Source organism: Zonotrichia albicollis, chromosome 2, assembly GCF_047830755.1.
Source record: "Zonotrichia albicollis isolate bZonAlb1 chromosome 2, bZonAlb1.hap1, whole genome shotgun sequence".
Taxonomy (NCBI): Eukaryota; Metazoa; Chordata; class Aves; order Passeriformes; family Passerellidae; genus Zonotrichia; species Zonotrichia albicollis.
This window is the reverse complement of record NC_133820.1, coordinates 92,164,410-92,185,720: the sequence shown is the minus strand read 5'-3', so window position 1 is coordinate 92,185,720 and position 21,311 is coordinate 92,164,410. Positions and strand designations below refer to the sequence as shown.

At 42.3% G+C, this 21,311-nt stretch overlaps 2 protein-coding genes across 3 annotated transcripts; one reads left to right on the top strand and one right to left on the bottom strand.

The window, feature by feature from the left end:
• The first annotated feature begins 1,841 nt into the window (after nt 1-1,841).
• On the top strand, nt 1,842-11,042 carry POGLUT2 (protein O-glucosyltransferase 2). 2 transcript variants are annotated; one of them, XM_005487257.4, is made up of 10 exons: nt 1,842-2,269; nt 3,673-3,878; nt 4,289-4,494; nt 5,235-5,312; nt 7,324-7,496; nt 8,434-8,671; nt 9,249-9,458; nt 9,823-9,912; nt 10,449-10,553; nt 10,779-11,042. In XM_005487257.4, exons 1-10 carry the CDS (start codon nt 1,857-1,859, stop codon nt 10,794-10,796), a joined length of 1,737 nt encoding a protein of 578 aa, XP_005487314.2. In that variant the 5' UTR covers nt 1,842-1,856; the 3' UTR covers nt 10,797-11,042. The 2 variants fall into 2 exon arrangements, with proteins under 2 accessions (XP_005487314.2, XP_074391785.1); XM_074535684.1 differs by having other exon boundaries at nt 1,984-2,269; nt 3,707-3,878.
• TEX30 (testis expressed 30) lies at nt 10,780-17,100 on the bottom strand. Its single transcript, XM_005487258.3, has 5 exons — nt 16,984-17,100; nt 15,748-15,978; nt 14,753-14,804; nt 13,474-13,688; nt 10,780-12,373 (listed from the first exon to the last, which is right to left on the bottom strand). The coding sequence occupies exons 1-4, from the start codon at nt 16,999-17,001 to the stop codon at nt 13,669-13,671; spliced, it is 321 nt and encodes a 106-aa protein (XP_005487315.2). The 5' UTR covers nt 17,002-17,100; the 3' UTR covers nt 10,780-12,373; nt 13,474-13,668.
• Between the last annotated feature and the right edge of the window lie 4,211 nt (nt 17,101-21,311).

Sequence of the window (21,311 nt, the reverse complement as noted above, 5' to 3'; positions counted from 1 at the left end):
ATGCAACTGGAGCTGTTCTACTACTGCCACAAATATGTAAAATTAATTTTTAAATATTCAGATCGATTTTATAACAAAGTCACTAAATAATTTTAAATAAAATATCAAAAAGTTATATGAGGTCCTGCTGGCAGAAGATTCACTCCTGGCAATTACGACACTGTGCCTCAGTCCACAGAGCCTCTACTCCCAGCAATACTTTCTGTGAGAGGTGCTGCAGTTAATGGAAAAAAAACAGAATATAATATCTCCTGAATTGCTAGTGTTATTTGATGGTTCTCAGTGGTTAGGCTGAGCTGAATTGCCAAAGTGCTTGAGTAATTGAGGGTACAGCCATGTTTGCCATCCCCTGGACATGAGAAGCCCTAGATCACATTCCATAGTTTATGTGGCTTATCCTGAGGCAACCTGCCCCTTGTAAAGGAGAGCATCCCTTTTGCCTTTGCCAGCTGGAAGCCTGTTGAGCCTTAGTCGGCCAACAGCCTTTGATATAATTAAATAATTCTGCCTCCAAAGCGTTTTTATCTGAGCCAAATTATAGGCATTAGGATAACAGCGATGTTGGCTTTGCCAGCCAAGGCTAAAATTAGGTTGCATGATTTATCTTTTGACTTGTTTGGGTGCTGACAAATAGTGCCAAATCTCTGCATGGATTCCCTGAGCTGCACTTATGTGGGGGGAAAAAAGCTGGAGGAGAGAACATCAGGAGGGTGGAAGTGTGTCACCTTTACTTCAACAGTGCTGTGCTTTTTTTAACATGTCAGTGCCATCCTGCTAAGAGGAGGAAGCATGATCTGTGAATTCTACAGCTATCAAATTTCTTTTTAATTAAAAATATCTTTAAAGTTCTCTCCCACTAGAGGAGACTGGCTTCTCTCATGCAGCAAAATATGAGGAGTGTGATTTCTGCCTGTAAAACATATCAGGAGAGTAAAGACAGGGAAAGGAGAGGAGCTAAAGAGTCATGGATATACAACAGAGTCTGTGTGAATTTTTTGACTGGAAATTGTAAGTCTTCTAACTGCTGAATGTCCTGAAAAACTATGTTTTTAAAAGCTGGAGCTTGCTAATATTTAAGGCATTTTGTAATGACATTGTTGGTTAGAAAAGACTCTCTTCATCAACCCAAGTTGTCATTTCTCAGCTTGAAATTTTCTTCAAACAAGTGCTTTTTGTGTGCTTTTCTCTAAGCATATTTGCAATATTTCAAAATTTCATGAGTCCTTGATGATGAATTTCAATTTTCTTTATTGTTTGCCTTAACAAGAGAGAAGCAGTCAGGAGCCAAGTTGAAAGTATCTTAGAAGTCTTTTCCAACCTAAATGATTCTGCATGTAGTTAAGAGCAGCATTAGTGTTTGGGACCAGCTCTCTGCAGTTGGAGGCTGGATTATTTGACAAAGGGCCATGGAATCACGGCTGCCGTTGTGCGATTGCCCTGGTGGCAGCGGGTGAAGTGCCCCCTCACCTCTGCTCCAGACAATCCCAGACCTGCACTACCAGCAGCCACACATCACAGAGTCACAAAGGTGTTGAGGGAGGAAGGGACCTCGGGAGATATCTAATCCAATCGCCCAGCCAAGGCAGGGTCACCTGGAGCAGGTGGCATGGGAACACCGTGGGTTTGGAATATCTGCAGAGAGGAAGCCACCACGGCCTCCATGGGCAGCCTGTTCCAGGGCTTTGCCACCCTCAGCTCAAAGAAACTCTTCACCTCCAGCTGCTTAGGGGAGGATTTTGAAAACACATTTTCCGAATTGTAAACTCCATTTTCCACCCTAAAGTTTGGGAACGGAGTGAAGGGAGGCTGAGGGGAAGAACTTCAGCTCCTGGCAGGGGTTAAAGAGCAGCTCAGAGATGTCCGGGTGCGTAGGTCAGGGCCGCGGGCCGTCAGAGCCAGCTGTCCCCAATGCTTTCCATGCGCCAGGTCCCAGTCCCTCCCGGGGGCTGGGCCGGCGCCTCCCGGCAGCGCCGCCCCGCCATGCCGCGGCCCCGCCCGTGGAGCCGCGCCGGGGGCGGGACTGCCAGGCGGCGTGCCGAGGGCCAGAGGCCGGTGCCGGCGGTGTTCGTCCCTCGGGGGCAGCAGCGCTGCCGATGCGTGCGCTGTGGCCGCTGTGCCTCGCCCTGGGAGCCGCGGCGGCGGCGGCCGCGGGCGGGGATGGGCGGCCGAGCGCGGAGCGCAGCGCCGTGTGGGGGCCCGGGCTGCGCGCCACGGCCGCGCTCCCCGCGCGGTACTTCTATGTGCAGGCCGTGGACGCCCGAGGGCTGAGGTGAGGGCGGCGGCGGCTTTTCGGGGAGATTCTGGGCACGGTCAAACCGAGAGGCTGGCGATTTGCTCGTAGAAGGTGCGAGCTAAAAGCTCCCTCTACGTGACTCGGCATATCACTTGGCAAGAGCTAATCAATCCCTTCAAGGAGTATCAAATAACGGCGCGAGGGGATGAGATAAGAGGATGGAAACGTTCGGCAGCAAAGCATACGTGTTAGTCAGTGGGAAAAGTTCATTATTTATTCTCCTTTGTCAAAACTTTAGCAGTGACTAATACATTTAATTTGTTAGGCTCAGGAACATTAGTATTTCTCCTACGTGCCGAGGCACAAGATCAGTGGAATCATTTAGGAATTACTCCATAGACCAATAGGTAAATTTCTTAGCAATGAAATAGGACGAGGAGCAATGGCCATAAACTAAAATACAGGGAATTTCACCTCACCACGAGGAAAAACTTTCCCTGGGGGTCGCAGAGGACTGGAACAGGCTGCCCAGGGAGGCTGTGGAGTCTCCCCCTCTGGAGACATTGCATACCCCCCTGGACACGTCCCTGTGTCCCCTGCAGCAGGGTGACCTTGCTTTGGCAGGGGGAATTGGACTAGATGATCTCCGGTGGTCCTTTCCAACCCTAACAACTCTGTGATTTTTAGAGAATACTCATTGCTTTCCATTTATTTAGGAAAACTGGTCATGCAACCTAGATAGGTGCTCAGAATGTTGCATGAAGGTCATCCAGATTAGATGCACCATGGCTTGTGTCAGTATGGAGGCTGCCAATTCAGCTTAACTTGGATAGTAAATATTTCTTGCATTTAATTGAGCTGGCAGGTCTCAAGTATGACTGGACAAGTTTTAGGAAAGGTGAAGTAAGGAGTTACAGCCCAAGAGCCTGGTCACTGGAAGAGAGGTGGAAGGAAGTTGACAGCATTTTGACTGCACCAACTTTGTTAATACATCAATGATATGTGATAACTTCATGATTATTCAGATTATTTTATTTGGTTTTATAGAGGTTTTTCTGTTTTGGTATATGTTTAATTATACCAAAATATCTCATGTACACGTAGAGTTACATAATCCCTCTATAATTTCTTTTCCCTGTTTTTTCCCATATTAGCTACTATAATGATTAAGAAGTGTAACTTTGTTCTTTACTTCCTTTAATAATACCTGGAAAATAAGGTAATCTGAAAACATTTTGCTTCTGAATGTAAAATAATAGATTTACCAACCTGTTAAAAGTGAACATTTGGATGTCCTTGTAGAGGCCTAACACAGCTCAGAGGAAATCATGGCTGACATGGCTCGCTGGAAATCTGTTGACTTGCAAAGGAATGGACCAGACTAAGAAATCTGTTGTATGTTTCCATGTGTATTAAGCTCCCACTTATTCTCTGGGTAGGTTCACTTCATCACCAGGTGAAAATGCATTCCAGGTGAAGATCACTGCTCCTGAAGAACAGTTCACTCGTGTTGGTGTGCAGGTATTGGACAGGAAAGATGGTTCCTTCCTCGTGAGATACAGGATGTATGCGAGCTACAAAAGCCTGAGGATAGAAGTCAAAACTGGAGATAAGCATGTTGCAAAGTCTCCATATATTTTAAAAGGTAAGAGGCACCACTACACACAGGTTTCCTGTCAGGGCTGACAAAGTGTGTCCCAGAATGTCTTCTACTAGAAGCACGAGATTCTTTGGGACCTCATACTTCTCTGGACTGTCAAATCCCATTGGAATTATGGATACATTATATGCATCCTACATATAGTTTTCAAAATAATAAAAGGAAGCAAATGCTGTGAAGCTGTTGCCTGATAAATACAGGTAGAAGGCTCACACATAAGCTGATATAGGTTGACATGACTCCATTAGAGTTAAAAAAAAAATTCAGCCATATCCATTTTGAGTTGCTGAAGTTTTGGCCCTAAGCAATGAATGTTCAGTGCTTGACCCTGTTCTGTGATCTCAACAGCTCAATATTATGACTTATTAAAATTAAAACAATTTTATTCCCAATAGGACCTGTTTACCATGAAAACTGTGACTGCCCTCAGGAGGATAGCAGTGCATGGCTGGAAGAGATGAACTGCCCTCAAACCATTCCACAGATTCAGAGAGACTTAGCAAATTTTCCCACTGTTGACCCAGATAAGATTGCAGAAGAAATTCTGCAGAGGTTTGGACAAAGACAGAGTTTGTGTCACTACACCATCAAAGACAATGAGGTATGGAATCTGGTTGATCTGAAGTCCATATGGAAATTTGGTGGCAAGCCATGGGCAGTTTGGTTGTTCTGAGTTGTAAAAGCTTCTTGTACTGTATTCTTTAAGAACAAGACTTTGCTTGCTTCTCTGTCCTTGAATACTTTGCAGTTTGTGTATGAGCTCAGCAATGTCTGTCCTACTTTGTAAGTGCTTTTTTGTCCATGTTACAGCTGAAACACATTGAAAGCAAATTACTTTCCAGGCAATCAATGTGAGTACTGGGCACCCACCCAAGTCTCCTAAATGCCAATTCAGTTTCCTGTTCTCTGAGCAATACTGCTGTGAGGTGTCACAATCATCTCATTTGAAGTACATCGATAAATTACATCATGCATAATTCTGAGATACCACTTTTAGCTGAACTGAGCATCAGAGCTACAATTCTTTGTAACGGAGAATTGTATACACTGTACTTACTTCAGTGGAGTTTTATATGGAAATTAGAAGAATGGACCACCACAGAGACAGGCAACAGTTTCTGCTTTCATGAAACAGACCTCGAACATTGCAAAAGCAAGCAAAGCTTGTAATTTTTTTCATCACTTTTCTGTAATGAGATTTCTGTTGCTTCCCAGCTGATTCGTAAATCTATACAGCCATATAGTCTGTCTGAGTAGTTACTATGTGATTAAAAGAGCTCTGAATTGTGCCAGCCATTCTCTGAAATGAAATCACCCAGTAAAACCTTTGTTTATTTTCAGGTTTATATAAAGACATATGGGGAACATGTTGGCTTCAGAATTTTCATGGATGCCATACTGCTTTCTTTGACCAGAAAAGTGAGTACATCTGTTCAGCCACTTACTCTGTATGTCCTAATTTATAGAAGCCTGGCCTTAAATATACGTCAGTGTATTTGGTGCTGTTTCTATTAAAAAACTCTTGCTCATTGATTAATTATGGAAAGGTCATGGATTTTCCTTGTTTGAAGCTGTCATGTTCTAGAATGCCATCTGATTATCACAAAAGTTAATTGAATAAGCAGGCTTTTATAGGTGAGTTTGATAGGCCAGAACAGGGTGTGTTGGTTTGAGGTTTTTTCCCTGTAGAATAAATAAATAAATCATCCTCTAGCATCCAATAGAAAATTCTGTCTCTGCAGGTACATTGCTGCAAAAAGCTGAACACAAGTTTACATAACACATTAAAGAAGTGTAATATCAAGTAACCTTTCCACTATCCTCAGGATTAGTAATGGATCAGTTTATGCTACTCTGCCTTTGGGTGTCATGCTTTAAGGGTTGCTCTGTTGCTAACATTGCTGAACTAACATTGCACAGGAATATGGGGAAAATTACTAAATGTACAAATGCATGTTAATTTAACTGGGGATTGTTTCATCTAACACTGTCTACAGGAGGATATGATGTCTAAGGAAAGACAGGAATGTAGACTACAGGTATCTAAAAGATTGTTCTCTGGAAGATGGAAGTAAACGGTTCTTGGTGTCCAAAGTGTTGGATAACAAATAATGGAGTTAAATTGCATCTGAGGACTTCAGACTAAAGGTTGAAAAAAATTGCTAACTCCAAAACCAGAAACTATTTACATATCTAGAAAACACAGTTTTTCTCATTCCCATTAAATACTATTGAATAAGAATTTTGATTAGGATGGTGTCACTAAGTGACAGTAGATGGTTGGTTGGAGAACATTCAAGCTGCTGATGGATTCTGCTGCTGAGGATGTGTAGAAAATTCAGTTTGTAGGGTTTATGCCCATTACAACCATTAGATGGCGCCATAGTAATGAAGTTCAGTGCTGAGCATTAGCCTGTGCAGCAAACACCCTTTGAAAGGAATAGAGTATCTTCCACCATTTGGAGGTGTTTGATATTTGGTAAATTATTAATTTATTTTGTTTTGAAAGAGGCAACTGAGAGGGAAGAGAGATATGACATTAGTTTTGCACTGACCTTATATGTGCCTTCAGGGTTCTGTAAAACACAGCCATTTGTCATGTTTTGCCTTTTGCTCTTCAAACTGAACTGTCCCATCATTTTCAGTGTTTCCTCACAAGGCAGCTGGTCCTTTCTTTGGAAAACTACAAAGCTGCCTTTATTTCTACTTTTTCTTACTTCACTTGAAAATACCCAAACCAAACTCAATACAGGGGTGCATCACAGTTTCATAAAGCAGCAAAATTATGCCCTCTGTCCTGCTTCCTGGCCACCAACAGTATTTTTATTGCCTTTTGGCTGTGACAGTGATTTCAGGTATGGTTCCATGCTACCAAATATTTTAAATAAGTGATGATGTTATGCTTAATTATTACCCAAAGCACTGACTAAACTGGTCTTCCCATCATGGCTGCTTATTTCTGTTTCTTCTCTTCTGTTGGATTTAGGCATCCTGCAGATACAGGGTGAATTAGATCACTGATGTGACAGAAAACTGATTTACCAGCCAGCATCAGTTTTCCATACAGTAACAAGTTGATCCAGCTTACCTTGGAACTATACAATTGCTGACTAGGTACCAGTGCTAGCCTGATCAAAAGATTGTGTGGCCAATCATGTAAAGTATAACAGGAAACCATCCTCTAAAAAGGGGGCTCCTATGCCTTATGTGACTTTGCAAATATTCTTTTTAAATACTATTTTGTAGGCTTTACTCTGCGGTCTCAGTATCTCTAACAGGTTTCTAAATGTCCATGATTTATTACAGGTACTTTAAGTATATTAGACATCTGGCAATTTTTCCTCTTAGTGAGGTTGTTTTCAAAATGCAAGATGCCAGCAGAATACTGTTTGTGCTAAACTGCATTTGTGCCTACTTTGCTTCTCTTTAGGTGAAAATGCCAGATGTAGAATTTTTTGTTAATTTGGGGGACTGGCCTCTGGAGAAAAGGAAGCCCCCACAGAACCTGCACCCGATCTTCTCGTGGTGTGGTTCCAGTGAGTCAAAAGACATTGTCATGCCAACATACGACTTAACAGACTCCGTTTTGGAGACGATGGGACGGTAAGAAATGGCTTAAACTTTTCACAAAATTCACAATGAGTGATCTTCCCTAGAGATCGGTATGGCAACAGTATATTAACTATTTTCATTTACTCATCGAGAGACTGGAAACCCAGGTAGGCAGTGACTGTGTAATCAATATATTGTTATACTTCACTGTTTCATTTCAAAAATCTAAATTTATCTAAATGGTCAAATCACTAAAAACAGCCCTTGAGAGTGTTTCAAGGCTAGGCATGTGATTTGTTTGCTTTGTTTCTCTCCCCATGAACTTGTTGACAACTGGCCAGGCATCCTTCTTTCCTGATTTTGTTGGAATTTGTTTTTTGTGTACCTTTCAAATCCCAACATAGCTATTGGGAATTTTCAAACTAGGAGCTACCATCTCCCACTTTGATTACTGACCATAACTAGCCTTAGCAACTGCTCTTTTCTGTCTTGAAACACTACAAAGACAGCTTGCTTCTAAGAAATCTTTGAAATCCATCTTGAACTTAACATTTCACTGCATTTAGTTCAGGTTCCTATTTTTTGTGAAAAGATTTTCTAATTTGCTATCCCTTGCCCTCCCAGTTTATGTGTTGAATTTCTTAACATTTTTAAGGATGTGCAATATATTTTACTAAGCAAGTTACAGCACCGTGCATCACCTTCTCTGGCAACTGTATTCACTTTTACCTATTTTTTTCATGGTATTGTTTCCACATGCCATGAATGTTGATGTTGAAGGATGCTGTCATGCCACACACCCTTGACCTTAACATTGATTATCTGTTTCTGTTGCTGCAAATGACTGATACAATAACACATCATGGTGTGCTCATGACTTGCCTTCATCTTTGCTCTCTGCCTATGGCTATTGTGAACTCTTTTAAGTAACTGCACTTGAAAAAGTTTCCAGTAGGCTTCACTATTAAACCACTTCTTTCTGCTGCAGAGTCAGCCTGGATATGATGTCAGTCCAAGCAAACACTGGCCCATCGTGGGAAGACAAGAACACCACAGCCTTCTGGAGAGGACGTGACAGCCGCAAAGAGAGGCTTGAGCTTGTAAAACTCAGCAGGAAATATCCAGAGATCATAGATGCTGCTTTCACAAACTTTTTTTTCTTTAAACATGATGAAAACCTCTATGGTCCTATTGTTAAGCACATTTCATTTTTTGATTTTTTTAAGGTAAGCCACTAATTATTTTTCATCACTGTTTATTCTTCTCACTGTTTCCCATTATGAAATAACTTAGTATGTATTATTGAAAATAAAGGGATTGTTAGTTATTCAGGACACTACCAGTAACAAGCATGACTAGACATCCCTCCAGTGGGATTAACTGCTATGTAGCTCTTACCCTCAGGATAGTAATGTCTGATTTACATCTAAAGGTTCTGTAGAACCTCATGTAATCTACGTAACTTCAAGTTCCTTTTTATTTCTTTTTCCTGATTCAGCGATCAGGACTACTAACATAACTAACATAGTGGGAAAATCTGTGGATGAAGTGGCACATCTACCCTCACATCCGAGGATGAGCACCTAAGAATTCCTGGAGAACTTAATTGATGAAGCTCTGTGTACCCTGCACTGTGATGAATTCCAAACTAGATAATAAAAGCTTCTTAGACATTGATGCTTGCCTAGCCAGTCCTACCTGTCTCAATATCGGCAAGTCAGTAACACCAGTGCCCTCAGACTATAACCTAACCAAGTCAGGGATCTTGTGGTTTTTAATAACTTCTGGTCCTTTTCTTTCCAGTATAAATATCAAGTTAATATTGATGGCACAGTGGCAGCATATAGATTGCCTTATCTACTAGCAGGAAACAGTGTGGTGCTAAAGCAAGACTCCATCTACTATGAGCACTTTTATAATGAGCTGCAGCCATGGAAACACTACATTCCATTTAAAAGTGACCTGAGTGATCTGCTAGAAAAACTACAGTGGGCAAAAGATCATGATGAAGAGGTAAAATACACATTTAGAAGTATGCAGTAATGTTTCTAGAAGAGAATAAAATTTGAATTTCTTTAAAACAAAGCAAAAAAAAAAACCACTAGAAGAACTTGAAATTTATTTTCATCAACTCTACAAAGAAGAAAAACATTCAAAAATGTATAATATTGTCCCTAATTTGAAATCAAATTGAACTTCAGGGAAAAAAAAGAGTATTTTCCTAACAATGCCTTAACTTTTAAAAAGAATGTTTTATTTGAGTTATCCTAAACTGTCAACTTCATTTGTAACTCCACAACCAACAGTAGCACCCTGAAACAAATACTAGTTCTGGGCAATAAAAAAAAATAAACCAAACTTTCATTTTCTTTGACAGGCAAAAAATATTGCAAAATCTGGACAAGAATTTGCAAGAAACAATCTCATGGGAGACCACATTTTTTGTTACTATTTCAAACTTTTCCAGGTCAGTATATTTTTAATGGCTACTGGCACAGAAATAGAAATCACACAGCAAGAATTTAGGGCAACAGAGCTGCTGGAAATTGGCCAGTCTGGTACTTGAAGCCATGAAGCAAGCAGCAGCAATTAAAATCTTCATTTGGTTTTTACAAACATTGTATTCAATTATATGCTATGAAACCCCTTAAGACTATGCTGGCTGTTTGAGAGGCAGTGGGATCCCATAAATCTTGATCTAATCTGCCAGAATATGTAGCCCACAATGATCAAAGAATTCCACATCAGACGCACACCCTGTGAACCACAGCTGAAAATATCTGTGCATTAGCACCAAGATACCGAACTCCAGGGAGGCACCCGAAGGGGCTCCCATCTGCAGCTGAGTGTTCCCTCACCCTGCCTGTGACAGCCTGCAGGAACAGATTGTGTAGCCCCAGAGTTCATACAGAATTGCTCAGCTGATTTGGTACAATATTGGCAACTACATGTACCATCTAAAAAATGTATGGATTAATGATACCTTTCTTTTTTTAAAACTAGGAATATGCCAGCTTGCAAGTGAGTGAACCAAAAATCAGAGATGGGATGGAGAAGGTGCAGCAGCCTGATGATGACCTTTTCCCATGCACTTGCCACCGAAAAAAGGTACAGTCCATGCAGGGTTAAATGGAAAGTGCTGAGTGTCTTCAGTTCCTGCTGAGCCCTGCTGGAGCAGGGCTGCTTAGTGCCCCACAGTATCAGTTATCAGGCCAGGCCATTAACACCTATCGAACTTAGAAACACTTCTTGATGTATTTGCAGGAGTAGAGGACTAGACAGTGAAAAATAGGCTTCCAGTTAACTGAAACGTTTCTTCTTTTTTGACTGCAGGCCAAAGATGAACTCTGACAGAAGTAAATAATTTTTTTTCAGTATTTACCTAAATTCAGACTGTCTTCTTAAAGAAAGAAGGAAAATCTGGGTTAGTGTGCCCGCAGAAAATGTCAGTGGATATTTTAAAGTTTACCATTTCATGATCTCCACATGGAAGAAAACAAAGCACCCCTGATTTCCTTTTAATCATGCAGTGGTGGCAGAGCCTTATTCAAACACATTTTTATAATTTTTTTAAATAAAAACCATGTTTGTATCAGTCATGTGTTCCTGTCCTGAGTTACCTTGAAAATGCAGATACTTTTTACTCATGCTTGTATACAGTATGACTTTCCACAAACGTGGAACTGTTCTGCAAAGAAGGGCAGATGAGCATTATATATCTTCCCTCCCTCTCTATCTATCCATCCAGCCAAAGGCTTCTTTTTTCAGACCATAACTGTGCTCCTTCTGAGAGAATCTCAAAGGCAATGCTGTGGCGTTCATAATAGATCTTGTTAACCTGCAGGAAAACCTCAATTCCAAGATTGCTCTAGGCTCGGTTATACCAACAGGTTACTCACAGCCCATAATGACAAAGGCTGCAGCTGCCAGTACACACACACGTGTTCAATCCACTCCCCAGTGTCAGAGCTCAGACAGGGACCTGAGATCCTCCTGTCACAATGGATGCACAACTGGTTCCTGCTCCAGGAGTTCCTCCATCACTAAACACAATTTGTCTATCAGTTTTTATTTATCAGAGGGTCTCTGTGACCAGTCCTTTACACAAAGGACAGTGGTGAAGGGGACTCCTCAAAACTGAACCATGTTCTTTGCTCCACACACCCAGCTGTTCCTGCATTACCTCCTCCCCACAGAGGCAGAATCTGGCTCCCTAAGGTGGCAGACACTGTGACCAACCAGAGATTCCTCTCCCTGCCTCACAGACTTGCAAGCACCTGGGAAGGCCAGCACACAGCATCAAGGCAAAGTAGTACACCAGGCTCACCAGCCTCAGGGGATGTGCTGGCAGAACCCTAAAATCAGTAGGTTTTAATTACCAGTGAGTACAGCATCAGTAAGATACTCAGAAATTGAGGAACCCTAAAGATATCTGTTGAAGTAGATTTTTTTTCCAGTATATTACTTCAAATATTAGTCAAAAGCATTACTTAATCTTCTGCATTCTCAAATGTTGTATATGGATATTTGCATAGAAACACAGAGAACAATGCTACCATGATACATTTTCTGTACTTCTGGAAGTTCTTTATTAGTTTGCATTTTCTTTTCATTCATACAAAGCTTTATTTGCATTTGCACTTAGACCTCTGAAAACATCAGTTTTTAAAAAAATATGCCTCTAAAAAATAACAAACCCCTTATTTGCCACATTTAGGAAAAACTAAATGAAGATACTGCTTGAGCACTGCAAATTATTTTTGCTGCAGTTGAACATTCTCTCTAAGCCAAGAAAAAACCTGTGCATTTACTTCTTCCATGACATCATCTGCTGTTCGTCCTTTGACTGCCATCCCATGGTTTGCTTTATCAATCCAATGGATTTTTTTAGGGGCTTTCATTTTGCTCACCACACCTTCTAGCAATTGCTATGGAGAAAACAAGAATGCAGATATTAGAGAATTGGCTGCTACAAACTCTGGAACTCCTAGATGTCTCTTGCTTTGCCTGTGTAATGCAAAATAGGCAGCCCCTAAAAATAGATAGATAGATCTGGGTGCACATGAAAAACACCTTGCTAGGAAAATGGGATGTATTCTCTATTCAGGATATGAATAGTGGGATCTGCTCAAAGCTTCACCCGTACTGAAACAGAGAATAGCAGAAAATTAAACTTCAAAGGAGTCCATTTTTACTGTCAGAGGGTAGTGCTGGGAATAAAATGATAGAATTGAAGTCAGATTTGTCTGCAGAGGCTGAATAGCAATGTAATTCCTTAGGGACTAGCTTTGAGACTGTTGAAATTTCTCAGCAAACAGATCTAAGAACCAGCTCACAAAGTCAGAGATTCCCCCATAAAGAGCACTCCAAGGATCTGCTGGTCACTGGCCTGACTTATTTTGGCAACAAATCCTCACAAAAGCATTATGACTCCTTAGAAACCGTCCAAGCATGGAAAATGCCAATTGCACATAGCCCCAAATTCACACTGGCCTGTTCAAGAACAGCAGACACCTGTTTGCAAGGAAACACAGCAGAAAAGCACTGTTTCCCTCCCTCCCTACACCTGCTCTTCATCTCTACAAAACTATCACTTTTGACAACAGAAGCCTGACTTGGGGGTAGAACTGCTTTGCTAGAAGAATTTGCCATGAAAATGTGACATTGGTGGCACCACACAGGTTTTGTAACTTGAAATGGTTAAAACAAAATAGCAAATAACTCACTACTTCCATAGACCACTTTTAATTTATGCACTCCTATTGAAACCATTTAAATCAGAGGTATTTCAGTGACCCAAAGATGAGCTTGCTAAAGTGGAAGATCAAGCATGGTCCATTATGTTAAAAGCAGCAAAAGGAAGCCCTGGCAGGCTTCCTTGTGTCTGATGAAGTTTTCTACCCAAGGCTTCCTTCAGAAGACACCTATTTAGGCAAGGCTGTTAATCAGGTGAAACACAGGCATCACTGAGGCCCACTGCTGCTCCTCCAGACTGCCCTTTCACAGCAGGATTTACAAGGGTACTCACTTTTTCACACATCTCATCTGCTGATCCCGAGACAAACAGCACTGGACGTGTGATCAGTAACAAATCCTCATCCCGGAGCTTGGACTGCAGTTTTGGTCGATGCAATGGGTAAGATAAACACACGAGACCCTGAATGAAGCCATCATCATCATCATCATCACCCTGGTTCAGCTGACGTATCACAGAGGCAGCAGCTCATGAGCCCATGGAACGGCCTTTCTCCCATGCAGAAATAAAGGAAAAAAGTTTTATCTGCTGTCACCTCATCCACATTCTGGTTTAGTAAACAACTCCCCAAACCAATACAACTGAGTGTATTTCAGTGTCACAAAATGCTAGGAATGATCTACTTCATGAAAAACATTAAACCTAATTTTAACATTTTCTGCTAAAATATTTGTCTAGTTGTAACATTTACACCCCTGTTTAAAAAAGAAGGGGAAAAGAAAGAAAATATAAAGGGATAGAGATTCCTTGCAATACTGGAAGGAACTACACCCCACCCTGGGGACAAGGGAAGAGAAGGACTGGTCCTATGCTCCAGAGCCTGGAAATTTGAGATAGCCATGATAGTGTCCTGTATCATTATTTTCATGCAACCTCAATTTGCTCAAATTCAAAACAAAATTCTCTGCTTGACTTCACTTGGCTCACAAAACAAATCCAGCAAGTGTTTATGCACACTTTGAACTTCAGCCTAAAAGTAGAAGGGAGGGAAAATGTGAACTTGGAACATGAGCTCAGTCAGTAACAGCATTGGAAAGTATCTCCTCGAAGAGGAGGCATATGAGCTGACAATGCACTGCAATTGAGTGTTACAAGTCACCAGTTCTTACAGAGCACAGACTTGGTTCACTTAAAAGAAAACTTAGAATTTCCCCTGTCAAGACAGTCCTAACCACCCCCACCTATTCCCCTTTCCACGTAACATAGCTGGCTTTTTTGATCTGCCTCTAGGTTTTAATTACCATAACCTGCTTTGGGAAAACTGTTTTCCGTTTATCAGTAACCAGAATTCTTCAAGACCTGCAGTTAAAAAGTACAATGGATAATCAGAAAAATCATGCCCTGTAAATTCTAAGTGACAAGGAAGTTTTCTCCCAAAGTACCTGGAAAATACAATCTATTGCTCTTTCTTTCCTCTTCTGCAGTAAGATCTATGGCATCATAAGAAGGGCTCATTTGCTTGTCACCAAAGTGGGACAGACTTGGAATACTTACAGATAGCTATTACTAGAGACAGTATAAGAGAGAAAATTATTGATAATAAAAACAATACCTGCAAGGAAAACACCAGAAAGTTTATAATCATCACAAAGTTTTAAGTATTCCTGAAGAAATAAGAGAAAGAGAAGCATTACAAGTCAGAATTAAGACAGCTGGGAAGCTAGGAATCTCTTCTGTTTGTAGCTACTACACAGAAAATGGGAAGCTCTTTCAGCACTGAAGATTAAAGAACAGGTACATACAAGGTGCTCTCTTGGGTTTTTTCACATAAATGGTTTCATAAGGTTTTGCAGCAACAACATAATCAATTTCACATTAGCTCTCAGCAAGTCTAAAATATCAGACGCTCTATAAAGTTACCAAAACAAGTGAATACTATGTATCAACTCAGTTACAGTAACAGACCTCATGCACACTCTTGGCCCATCAAAAGGAAAAGCAGGTTTGCAAAAATGCTCTTCATTGAGATTATGTATTTGTGACACGATCAGCTAAGTCCAACAGAGAAGATAAAATTCAGCAACATTTTTTCACGTTTTAGGAGATAACTAATCTTAGCAGCTGCCTTCACATTATCCTTACATACCAGCATATTAACATAAACACACTAACAACATTATGCTTCTTCCATAAAGACTGGAGATGCCCATTAAAGACAGTAAAGTCAAATGTACATTTAATCACAATGACATCATACACAATTCCTTTAGAACTGGACTTTGTTCCCCTATAAAAATGCCTCCTGCTCAATGCAAGCAGATCACCCATCCTAAATTCTTCCACTTTTCCAAGCTGTAAGTTTTCCCATGAAACACCCTTGCTCTTTGTCAGGCTTTTCTTTTTCCCTGAACTCAAACCCACACACTTGTGGCAGCTGTTCCAGCTGTTGCCCATCTATGAACTGCTTCTGCTCCTTCTGTTCACACACAGTGCTCCATTTATCTTAACTTTGGTTCCAGTTCTCCCACTGTTTCTTGTCTAATCTCTGGCTGTAATTTAAGAAACTGTGGATCTAAGCTTTGGTCTGAGAGTTTTCTCACTCCTTACCACAACTGCTTTGAAAGCATTAGTCCTGTAGGCAACATTAAGGCCTTTACAAGTAAACCGCAGGCACAGAACTCCATGGGATGCAAGATAGGCTGCCAAGGACACCAAATGAGGGAAATTCATGTCTCCTCCAGCTCCATGAGTAAGAATCACTCCATATGTTGGTTTCTTCTCTGGGACAGAGAAGATAGCATCAAGGCATTTGTTTCCAAAAGGTATTTTCACTTTAACCTAGAAATAAGACAAACCCCCATATTATCATTTTAAAAAACCAAACAAACAAACAAAAAAAAAAACCAAAAACAAAAAGCCCCCCCCAAAAAAACCATGAGGGAGTGTTCCCAGTCTATACATCTACATATTATTATGAAAAAAGCCCCAGACAATTAAGAAATAAACCAAAACAGCAAGCCTGTTTTTATTTCTTCTGTTTAAGAGTACTGAGTGACTGCACCTCTGCTTCAAAGATTTTCCGTACAATAATGGGCAAGTCACTTTATGACTCCACACCTTATGTTCTGCATTAGAGAATGAAGCTTCAAAGCACAAACTGAAATGGTTCTGACCCTCTCTATATATAAGTCTATCTTTTCCAGACCTAAATAGCTGCCTAAACTATAATGTGTGACATTAGGACACAGCCTAGCAAACATTTTGAAATCACAGAGTGATTTCAATCACCAGCGAGTGAAGCAGCAGCCTGCACAGAGGCGACGACTCAACCTTCCCCAGGGACAGGGGACAGCACAGGTTCAGCCAAAGCTCCAGGGGGACACAGGGCCTCCATCAGCACCGCCAGCTGGAGAAGCTGACCCAGACACAAGAGCTGCTCATGTTCTGCGGAATGAACGGGCACTGGGCAACACAAACATCCCTGCGGCGGCTTCTGGGACCAAGGAGAACACCCCGGGGCTGGGATACACTCAGCGTCCCGAAGGCGCTCTTCGGCAGCGCTCCGCACAGGAGCTGCACAGGCCGGGGGAGGCGCTCAGCGGCCCTGCCGAGCTGCTGCCCCCGCAGCCCCGGAGCGGGTGGCAATGCCACACAAGGCAGGGGATGGCGGAGGACACGCGGGACAGCCAGAGGCCTGCACACAGTAGTCTTCCAGAGGGAAGGCAGCGGCGGCAGCCTGCCCCCTTGCCCAGCTGCAGAGCCCCCTCCGAGGGAAGGCAGCTGCCCCGGGCCGCAGGAACCCGCTCATCCCCTGGGCAGGCCCGGGCCTAGCGGCGGCCATACCTCCGCCCGCCCGCTCATCCCGCCGTGACGTCACCGGAGTGACAGCTCCCCGCGCCAGTCCGACCTCAATCAGCCGCGGTGCTGATTGGTCAGAGCCAGCGTGGCCCCGCCCCCCGGTGAGGGGAAAGTTGGCGGCCTGCGCGGGGTAGAGGGAGTTGTGGGTGGGCACGGGTTGGGCCGTGTTGAATACGTCAAGCCGCCGGAAATCAATAAACTCCGCGAAAAATGTTTTTATTCACCCTTGTGTACTAAAACTCCACGGACTGCTACGTGGTAATTCAGCACAAATAAAGCAAATTGCATAGGTATTGCTCGAAAGGTGAGGTTTTTACTGACTTCAAGGAGTACAGATGAGATGCTTAGGATGAGTTACAGAATCACAGGATCGTTTAGGTTGGAAGCGACCCCTGAGACCATCAACCCCAACCTAAACATGGTGACTGAACAGCACCATGTCAACAAGACCACAGCACTGAGTGCCACATCCAGTCATTTCTTGAACACCTTCCAGGGATGGCAACTCCGCTACCTTCCTTGGGCAGTCCATTGCCGTGTTTAGAAACCCTTTCATGAAGAAATTAATCCCGACGTCCATCCTGAACCTTCCCTGGCGCTGCTTGAGGCCATTTTCTCTTGTCCTGTTGCTGGTTGCTTGGGGGAAGAGACCAGCCCTCACCTGGCTACAGCCTCCTTTCAGGGGGTTGTAGACAGTGATAAGGTCACCCTGAGCCTCCTTTTGTCCCTTCCATCTCCCTCAGCTGCTTCTCATCAGACTTGTGCTCCAGACCCTTCACCAGCTCCATTGCCCTTTTCTGGACTTGCTCAAGTGCCTCCATGTCTGTGTGGAAGTGAGGGCCCAGAATGGGACACAGGATTCAGGGTGTGGACTCGGCAGAGCCAAGTACAGAGGAAAAGGTTAGATGTCCAGAGTGACAGCAGGCAATTTTCTTTTGGCAGCTGTCAGCAAACTTGATCTGTGTGACATTGACAAACAGGGCAGAGACACTCGGTGGCTGGTTTTCTAGGTACACATCTGTTTCCGGGGCTGTGCTCTGTTGTACAGTAATGACCTACAGTGTTCAAAACGCAGCCTTAATCTGGTGGGAGACAGCACCAACAACATGCAACAGTGCTTGCAGTATTTGTATACTGAGTATTTGACAGGCCAATAAAAAATTCAAAAATCCTTTATTGCAAGGTATTTAGCCAGAGCTCATGTTTTCTTCCCGTATCAGTGTATGAAGCTCTCTCATATCAGTTAAGGTGCCCTATTACTTACTTGATTGAAGATGTGATCACCCAGCAGAACTTTGTTTTTCATATGTTCACCTGGTGGAAAATAAGCTCACTCTGGCTTGTACTTTGAGTGTCTCCCTGTCGGCCTGCCAGCTGGACATTGTCATACACTGGGACTGAAATATTGCAGCCCTCTGAGAAGTGAACCTGGCAGGGTAGCTCAGGTTCTGAGCTACTGTCTCAGTGACCATCCTGCCAATTCCCAGTCCAGGCATTATCGTAGTAGGTGTGAAACACAGATGTGAAGAACTGTGGGAACCCAGGAAATTCCTCTGGCTGCCCTGGAGGACTCGAGCTCCTGCCCAGGGGGCTCAGAGACCTTGGCACAGAGCCCAAGACTTCTGTGCCTTTGATTTAGGCCTTGAAAAAAACAATTACCAGCCTTATATGAAGAATTACAAGCCACGAAAGTTTAAGTAGAATGATAGTGAATTTATTACAGGGTGAAAAATAGATTTTTTTGGGTTTTTAGAATGGGGGTTCAGGGCGCAAGATGGAGGAATCTGGGCGTGTCCAGCCTTTCTCCTTCTTCTTGGCCTCCATCTTCTGTGGAAGGGGCTAGCAGCGGGCCTGTTAGCTAAAGGAGCAAGAAGTAAGAAGAAGAAGAAGCTGATAAGGAGCTTTCTCCAAGGCCGTAACCAAGGAGATCGAGAGAAGGAAGATAAGAGCATTCTGCAGCTGGACGAAGCGATTTTAGAAAGTTAGGTGGAGTCAGAGTAACTTTTCACCAATGGCATGATATTGAATTATTGTGGCCAATAGCTAAGGTAGAAGAAGGGTAAACAACTGGAAAGTGTATAAAAGATCAGCCATTTTCATTAATAAACTGTTGCCAAGTGTTACCAACTGAGACTACTTGTGGTCTCTGCTTTATGTCGTGACCGCCTCGACTGCGACAATCTTCTGCTGTGATGTTGGCACTTTTAGATTGATTTAGAGTAGAAGCTCACTGTCTAACATAGGTGATAGGTATTGGAAAGTAATTGCAAATATTGTACATGTAGTTTTTAGTATAAAAAGATAACACCACCCCGGGGCAGGCAGAGTGCCTCTGACTGTCTTGCTGAGCAGACCTCAGCACGGCAGGAGAAAGAATTTTATAAGAAACAATAAACAACCTTGAGACTGAGAAATGAAGAGCTCTGACTCCTTCTTCGAGTGCTGGGCTTGGAAAAGAGACTTTCTAACATATCTCCGGGTCACTCTGACCAGCTAGAGACCCCGAGAGAGAACCTGGGAGATTTACAGGGAGATCTATTCATCTGGATTTCTACCTTGCCTAAAAGATGTCAAGCTAAAGTGGGATACAGAAGCGTTAAGCTGAGTGAAAGTCAGGCACAGCCTGTGTGAGTTGTGCACCTTCCACTGAGCTGAACCATAGATTGTGTCCAGGAAGCTGCTCCTGGAGCCGTTGCTCACATCTGAGGAGGGCAGCAAACTGGGGAAATGTCAGATTAATTTGTCTTGATTGGAGATCACACTATTCTAACTAGTAGTTCACACCAGTTAAACCTCTGTAAATAAGATACTTGGCAAAAGTGGACTAAGATTTGTTGTCCCAAAGTAGTTACAACCTCAACCTAGAAAACAGGTATGCAAGAAGAAGGTTAAGAAAATCTTCCTTCATATTAATTTCTGGGTTTTTTTTATTACTGCTTTCTTTTCTATATGTAGCGGATGTTTTTGTGCTCTGGTATAGTTTATATTTTTGGTTCTATTTTCCTCCTTTCTTGGTCTGCTTTTTGCATTCTCTTTCTTTTTCATTTTTCCTCCCACCTGCTGTATTTGTCCTGCTGTACTCACATACTGTCTCCAGAGCAGTCCTTAAGGAACCTGTATCCCATTAAATCTACCAATGTGTAACCCTTTCCCACTGGAAAACTACTTCCTTATGGTCTCTCCATACAGCAAGCTGCTACCAGTTTACTTCCTATTTTTTCAGTTCATTTTCTTGGCTCCAATCTCCTTTCAACACTTGAAACTCTTCTGTGCCTAAGCACAGTCTCTGAAGGTAGGGTAGTTGATACCAGCAGAGTTGAGAACATCACAAATGCCAGCCTGGATGGGGCCCTGAGCAACCTGGTCTAGTGGAAGGTGTTCCTCTTCATGGCAGAAGGGCTGGAACTGGGTGACCCTTAAGGTCCCTCCCAACCCTAACCATTCTGTGATTCTGTGAGTCTGTGATGAAGAGAATGTGTGAGGAAGGAGAGACTCTGTCCTTCTTTAATCCTCTGGTCTGTGGCAATAGGGTTGGGCCAGTACATTTTTGCCACGCTTTTCCTGCTGTAGCTTCCTTTCTGGAAGATAATGACCCCAAGTATTGCAAGTATGTCAGAGGCAATTGAATTATAAATATATATATTAGATTCCAACTCATGGGCAAATTCTTTATGATGGATAAATTCTGGGTTTTATTGAGTTCTGCATATTTAATAAAATGCATTCATTAACATGCAAATGATTTTTTTAAAATTTGACATTATAAAGCAATTCTCATATCAAACTATTCCAAATTAGGTCTTTCTGGGTTTAGGAAGACATTTAGGTAGATTCTTGTTGATTTTCAAGTGTGCTGAGTAACTGTTCTGAAATCCAGTTGTATTCCTTTCCAGGAGTATTGAAAATCCTTTTTTTTTTACACACTTAAATATTAATTAATACTGTAAGTTAAAGCTCCCCCCAAAAACCAATTATGAATCATTTCTGAACTTCTGAATCAATGTTTTTAATTTAACATTTAAGGTAAGGAAACATGGTTTCTTAGGAGCATGGCACCGTTTCATAACTTTAACCTTACATCACTCCTGGAAATAGAAGTTGATTCTGGAAACAACATAGTACATAATAACCTAAGTCTGTCACCAAATATGAAAATCATGTGGGGTATGTGATTTGCCATTTCTCAATGGGAATATATGTCGAGCGTTATAATAACCTATGCACTGCTGTAAGCACCTCTGACAGGTTTGATATGCCAAAGGCAGCTGGGTTTGAAGAAACAGTGGCTGTTTACCAAAGAATGACATTATCCC

Coding starts and splice junctions, on each gene's coding strand:
- TEX30 (XM_005487258.3), bottom strand. Junction 14,805..15,747: donor ATGCTTTCAAAGCAGTTGTG/GTAAGGAGTGAG, acceptor TTATTTCTTCAG/GAATACTTAAAACTTTGTGA. Junction 13,689..14,752: donor TTCTGGTGTTTTCCTTGCAG/GTATTGTTTTTA, acceptor CATGGGAGAAAG/GCCGTTCCATGGGCTCATGA.
- POGLUT2 (XM_005487257.4), top strand. CDS start 1,857: ATGTCCGGGTGCGTAGGTCAGGGCCGCGGGCCGTCAGAGCCAGCTGTC. Junction 5,313..7,323: donor TGCTTTCTTTGACCAGAAAA/GTGAGTACATCT, acceptor GCTTCTCTTTAG/GTGAAAATGCCAGATGTAGA. Junction 9,459..9,822: donor CAAAAGATCATGATGAAGAG/GTAAAATACACA, acceptor TTTCTTTGACAG/GCAAAAAATATTGCAAAATC.